This window comes from Aspergillus piperis (genome assembly GCF_003184755.1).
Source record: "Aspergillus piperis CBS 112811 unplaced genomic scaffold BO85scaffold_25, whole genome shotgun sequence".
Classification (NCBI taxonomy): Eukaryota; Fungi; Ascomycota; class Eurotiomycetes; order Eurotiales; family Aspergillaceae; genus Aspergillus; species Aspergillus piperis.
The window spans coordinates 448175-454174 of record NW_020291615.1 but is presented as its reverse complement, the minus strand read 5'-3'; the positions used below and the strand labels follow the sequence as shown (position 1 = coordinate 454174).

The window sequence follows — 6000 nt, the reverse complement described above, 5'->3', positions numbered from 1 at the left end:
GGGGGGGGGAATACTAATTGATACATTGATTGATGTTGGGAATAACATGGGCTAATGCATGCTATGCTTACTTTTTGGTAAATTAACTTTGCCTGAAGGATTATTATGTATGAGTGAGTGTGTAGTATGTAACTATGTATGTAGTACTAGTAGTGTAGTAGAATACATGGTAGGGCAGGAATTTTATTCTGTGTATGTGTATATGTTGTCCATCCTACGTGGAGAATGAATAGGAACTGTTAACTTTAAGTAAGTGCTATGAAATAGATACTGATGAGTGGTACTAGTACTACTACTATATACTAGTAAGAGACCAACCACACCGGCTAAGATATATTCCTATTTCATCAAATTCTTATTCTATATATATAGATGACATGATCATAGTGCAATAACTAGAGTTACTTACTATTTAGTATATGAAGTAGTACTAGGGACATGTGGAAATTAATGGGCTTTATGGTATCTTATGTTACGTTATGCATGGGCTTCAGAATGTACCAAATTATGTATATATAGTAAGTATATTCCGAGTCTAACGTATTGTATTATTTTCAAATCATTACAAACGAATGTTACTATAAGAACATAACTCTAGGCCGGATTCGTAGTAGATGCTTAACAAACTTATTATAGATTCAGGGGAAGACAAGACGGCCGTTGAAGCCAAGTCCATAAGACAGTAGATAGGGGTTAGAAGTATATGCAAGTGGGTACATTTCACGACAGTGTAGCTGCCAAGCAGAGTATCTGTGATCATCCGCTTAGTAATTTATCTGATTCGATTGAGTATACGTAGTAAACTCAGATTAAGATTATTTAGCTATGTAAATAGTTTTGGTCTACGCAGTGTCCGGCAATAGCATCGGATCTCTTAACAACCGGAACATATCTTCACTCCGGAGATGAATCTGCACATCCACACCATGCTCCGTCCAAGCCGACGGAACTCGGCAGTGCCTGACCTCCGACTCCCGATCGGATGGCGACGGCGGCGGTGCCTCTTTGATCAAGACGAGGCCATCGAGATTGGCGAGGATACCATCCGCGTAGCGAGCCGAGGAAGAGGAGGAAGTAAGTGGACCCAACCCAAAATCCACATCATACAGCCCTGCGCACGCCCACGTCGTCACCATAACGTGCCGAGAACCCAGAAATCCCTGCCAAATGCGTTGCGGAGACGTTTCGTATGCCAGACGGTGGAGGTGGGCAGCCAAGCGGGCCGGATGATTCTTCAGCTGAAGAAGAGTTTGGCGGATGCGGTGCGCGATGGGCGGAAGTACGGCAGTTTCCTTGCCGTCCGAGTTTGCAGTCGTCGTCAGTTCCGCCCCAGTCATCTCCACATTGACCATCACGGAAAGCGACCCCATAAAGGAATCGCTCAGATGAAACGCCGGTCGGCACCCGTACGCCAGGTCGCAGTGGACCGGCCCGGGGTCGTGTTGCATCTTCCGAGCTCGGTTGATGCTTGACCATATATGTGCCAGAATGGCATCGTGTCGACTCAGTCGATTAGTCTTTGTGGTTGTGGCGGATACGTTGTTGGCTTGCGTCCAGATCTTCTCGACTTGCTCGCGACTCAGGTGCACGATGTAATGAGACACTGGCGCTTTCTTGTCCCATTCTGACCATGGTATTTGTTTCCCCGCTGGGGGGATGTCCTGGTCCCGGAAAGCTTCAGGGATGCGTGTCTTCAGAGGAGAGTCAGGGGGCACGTTCCACCAGTCATAGCGATGAAACGGTAGGCTTTTTGTCTGTTCGATGATCGACTCGTCCGGCGTAGCAGCATTGATGTCCCCTGCTGCTGCGTCGTCGAGTCGCGCCGGTTCAAATAAAGGTTTCAAGACTGCTGTAGGCTCGCACAGTAACGCAGAACGGCTAACACTTGCCCAGTCTTTGACGAAGTGAAAAAGTGACTGCGCATCCGCTAAAGGATGAGCTATTTTGATTGCTAGGGCAAACCCTCCACAGGCCAAGTTCGTGATTTGGATGGCCATGACTGGAGGGGTGATATCTGCATTGTCGACAACAGGTTGTTTGAGTGGGTTCGCCAAGCAAGTCTTTGGGACAAACCTCGATAAAGCCACCTTTTCCTGATTCCAGAGAGGCTGAGATGTCGTACGAGAGGAAGGACAGAGACCATCGAGAGTATCAGCCGCACGTGCAGTGACGAATTCAACGCCGGGGTCAGCCCGCGTGCCATAATGGACATACACCCGGCCAAAACGGCGGGCATGAGGCGCCAACAGATCTCGATCAGCAACCGCAGGGCCATCCACCGAGTCTACAACCTTGATCAAGCCACACCATTGAGGATAAGCATCCAGCGTGATCCTGAGCGATTGACGGAGGTGGTTCACCAGGTTGCCGCGGTTTTGCTGCTCACACTCAAAGAGCCAAACAGCGCTTGCATCCGAGAAGTCTACCGTGGTGGCATCCAGTAAAGACAAGGCAACGATGCAATCCGAGTTAGCTTCCTTGTTTGGAAACAGTCTCTCGGAGTGCAGGATCGACGGATCAGAGATTGACATCGGAGGCGTAGTATCGAGCAAAATAGCCCTTTGATCACTGCCAGAAAAACAAGGCTAATAGGGTTAACTTTTCGGTACATGGCTGATCTGGCTGGCAGCCAATACCAATCCTATTTGTAAGTATAGAAGAGCATGTTTTTCTCGCATCGTCCCGTCCCTTCTTAGCTGTGAAAAGCAGCATCGTGATGGCTCATGGCCAACTTGTTCCAGATAGTGTGTGTATAGTTCCTGACAAGAGCTAATTGATTAGGTAGAGATAAGCCTTCAGTGTATATCCCTGTCATCATGAGTCATTATTATCCATGGATGGATGTATTGAACGGGCACCGCAAAGAGGTGTAGTCAAGCGCCCAACGAGACGAACTGATTCGTGGAATGCTCGAGACTTCATTTAGTGGCTTGAAGGCAATCAATCCAGGGCAGTAGTTCCGGCGCCAGCAACGGCGGACCGGTGTTCCAGCTTTCTAGTTAGTTTACCTAGTGATCGAATGACTTCGTTGTGGAGTGGCAAGTAAGACGACGGAGGCACTAAGTCTAACCCACCCTTGTGATGACTTTTAGTCAACGGTGTGATGAGTTGAATGATCACATACTGGCCCAGACTTGATGGATGGCTTGTTGGAATGTATCACCAAGATGATTGTTTGTTTGTTAGATTGGCACGTGAACAACATAGACTACGCAACGGGGAGCGGCGGGAATAGCGGTGAGATACTGCCACGGATGGCAGGCCCTGCTGGTGTGATCTCACGTGTCAAACTTACGATACCGTCTGTACTGTTATAGATTACCCAGGGTGTGTAAGAAAGAAAGACAAGAAAACGAAAAGAAACGCCCAGCAACTCAAATTAGCTCAAAGAAGTCATCATCATCAAAGGGAAAGAGGGGCCAAAAAACCTTGGCCCCATCTGATGGATCATGGAACGACTGACAATCTATACAATCCATCTGTTTACGGAGAACTTTGTGTGTCCGGCTGCCGACAGGAATACTCTCACATACTGAGTACACGCACACAGAGTGGGCTCAGCTCTACATTATCTGCGCAAAGTGGATCTCTATCGGAGTATCCAGAGGAAGCATGTTCTGTTCCGCGCCGAAGTTCCATCCATTCTTCGTCGATGATTCGGTTTCTGGAAGGTCACCGCGATTACCTACACGTCTCAGGGATGTGGCGGATGGATTGGATTCGGGAGCCGCGGATAGGTGTGAAACCCATCCATACCCTCAGCGCCAGTTTGGGTCCCCTTTCAATCGAAATCGTTGCCTAGTGCTCCGTACCCAGGAATCAGGAACAGAAGGGAAGAAGAGGGGGGAAAGCCTAACTAACCGACCTACCTGGGCGCTGGATTCTGGACGGGGTCCACACCGAACGGATACTTTATTCCCTCCAAGCTGCGGTCTGGGCGGAGCCTCGCTACGCCGGTTGCCCAAATCAGGATGGCAGCGATCCACTTCGTTTACGATGGTCGCGAGAGAAAAGGGTCGTCGGGCGGTTTCAGACGGAAAGCTTTAACTATTGGGCTGAACAGGCGAAATGACTGGATGGATCGTTTAATATCGGCAGGAGACAGCGCTGAACAGGGTCAGCATCCATCGTGGGGGGGCCCGTTCGAAAAAAGGATGCCCCAGTTGAGGGAATATAGTTACTAATATACTTCCACTGAAAACAGTGTGGTCAAGTAAGCGTTGGAAAACAAAAGTCTTGGGAGACGGGGAGGAAGGAATCCATGGCTGATGGGCTCAATCCTGCTGAGCACTTCGTACGTAGCCAGTATTACTTTGTATTCCCTTTAGTCAATCTGCGGAGGAATACCACGCGGGGGGGCGAATGCCAAGTTGCCAACCTTACTGGTGTTAAGCATATTCTCTCGGCCTTTGTCCGGCGCCAGACCAGCAGGGCACTATTTCGGCGTATGAGCGTAAAACTGACATGAATGGAGTATGGACGACTGATGATCGATCCTCTGGCCCTTTTTGCCTAGCCTGGGGACCGTGGATCGCCTACGCGACGCTCGCTCGTATCGGCTGGCTTGCTCGGCAACTTGACTCAGATGAGGACACCTGTACTTCTTCGTCCAGCTCTCTGCTCTTCCGGTGGTTTTTTTGGCGCTCTCAATCCCGACGCACCACTCTGGTGTGGTTATTACATAATCGGTCCGGTATTTCCGTGGGGACCGGATTCAGATTGAAAAAGGCAGGTCGGCTGCCATGGCCGAATCCCGGACAAAAAGGGTGAAGGATGCGAGAATCAATAAAAATAGCCCCCCAGTAAATTTGCAGTGGCTCGGCGACATCAGATGGATAGTTAAATGATGGCCATGACGGAGTTAGCCGCCAGTCTCCCTTGCCATATGTGATATGACACAGACTAAAAATTGCTTTCAAATTTAGGCTGATTTCCAATACCCTATGAGGGGAGGGGTTGTTTCTGAGTAAGTAACTTAAGTAAGTAAGACCATGAACTCTTGCTGGGTGGTGTAAGGAGAAAGGGCGTGTGTGAATGGATAGAAAGGATCAGTTGCTGTGCTCGGGGAAATACCAACTAGGTAACTTAGTAGATAGGACACTGTTACTTAGTACATACACCCATACACCATGTAAAAGACCAGACCACAGGGCCAGACAGGCTAAGCCTTGGCTATCTGGTAATTGAGGGTCCAGTCGGAAAACTCGTGTTACATCGACTTTTGCTGGACCAAAACGAAAGTAGTCAGCGGGGATGGCTTGGCTTCTGCAGCGCTTTGACGCTTGGGCCTGGTCAGGGATAGCGATCCTCGGCTACGGAGGTCTGATACGCTGCCACGGAGGCGGCCAATTAGTCAAATCGCTCATGGAAATCTCCCAATCTGGTAATTCATCTCCATTCGCGTGGCGGATGGAGAGCGACAAGGAGGAGGGGGGGGTGGAAAGCCTTCACACTAACTAAGCAATAGTCGCCCGACTAGGGCTGCAACGGTGGGCGCCTAGAGCACGCTTGGTTTGGAGTTATTGAAGTAAGCCAGCCATTTATGCTCATTCTTTCTTCGTCTTGGCTTATCAGCCTTGGGGCTTGGGGCTTGGAAGGAAGGCAAAAAGTGCGCACAGTTTGGGTAGTCTGTTTGTCTTTCCCTTGTCTGTAAGTCAAAAAATGACTAGGCTGTAGGCACACACCCTTATCTTCTCCGTACCTTAACCTAATTCAAACAGGCTATGATCGATCATTCATGCAACTTGAGAGGGAAGGAAGAGGGAGGGGGGGGGGGGGGGGATGATCTCCATCAGCAATGTCTGCGTCGGGTAGTTGATCTGCGAGTGCGACGATGAAAGTAGGCTTACAGACATGGCAGTACTACAAGACCAACCATCAGAGGTCAATAAATAGCTTTGACAGCAACAGCAACAGCAACAACTAAATGCCACTGCCACTGCCATAGCAATAGCAAACAACAGGCTCCATTTTGTCTGGAAAAATTCCTGCATAACAGTT

At 49.1% G+C, this 6000-nt stretch overlaps 2 protein-coding genes across 2 annotated transcripts; one reads left to right on the top strand and one right to left on the bottom strand.

The window, feature by feature from the left end:
- Window positions 1-820: 820 nt before the first annotated feature.
- BO85DRAFT_162983 (transferase family protein) lies at window positions 821-2986 on the bottom strand. Its single transcript, XM_025654244.1, has one exon. The coding sequence runs from the start codon at window positions 2529-2531 to the stop codon at window positions 843-845; it is 1689 nt and encodes a 562-aa protein (XP_025511222.1). The 5' UTR covers window positions 2532-2986; the 3' UTR covers window positions 821-842.
- Window positions 2987-3690: 704 nt separating this feature from the next.
- On the top strand, window positions 3691-4468 carry BO85DRAFT_453398 (uncharacterized protein). Its single transcript, XM_025661043.1, has one exon. It carries the CDS (start codon window positions 3972-3974, stop codon window positions 4182-4184), a length of 213 nt encoding a protein of 70 aa, XP_025511221.1. The 5' UTR covers window positions 3691-3971; the 3' UTR covers window positions 4185-4468.
- The last annotated feature ends 1532 nt before the right edge of the window (window positions 4469-6000 follow it).

Bases quoted from the DNA above. Each gene is read 5' to 3' on its own strand.
- BO85DRAFT_162983 (XM_025654244.1), bottom strand. From the start codon at position 2,531: ATGTCAATCTCTGATCCGTCGATCCTGCACTCCGAGAGACTGTTTCCA.
- BO85DRAFT_453398 (XM_025661043.1), top strand. From the start codon at position 3,972: ATGGCAGCGATCCACTTCGTTTACGATGGTCGCGAGAGAAAAGGGTCG.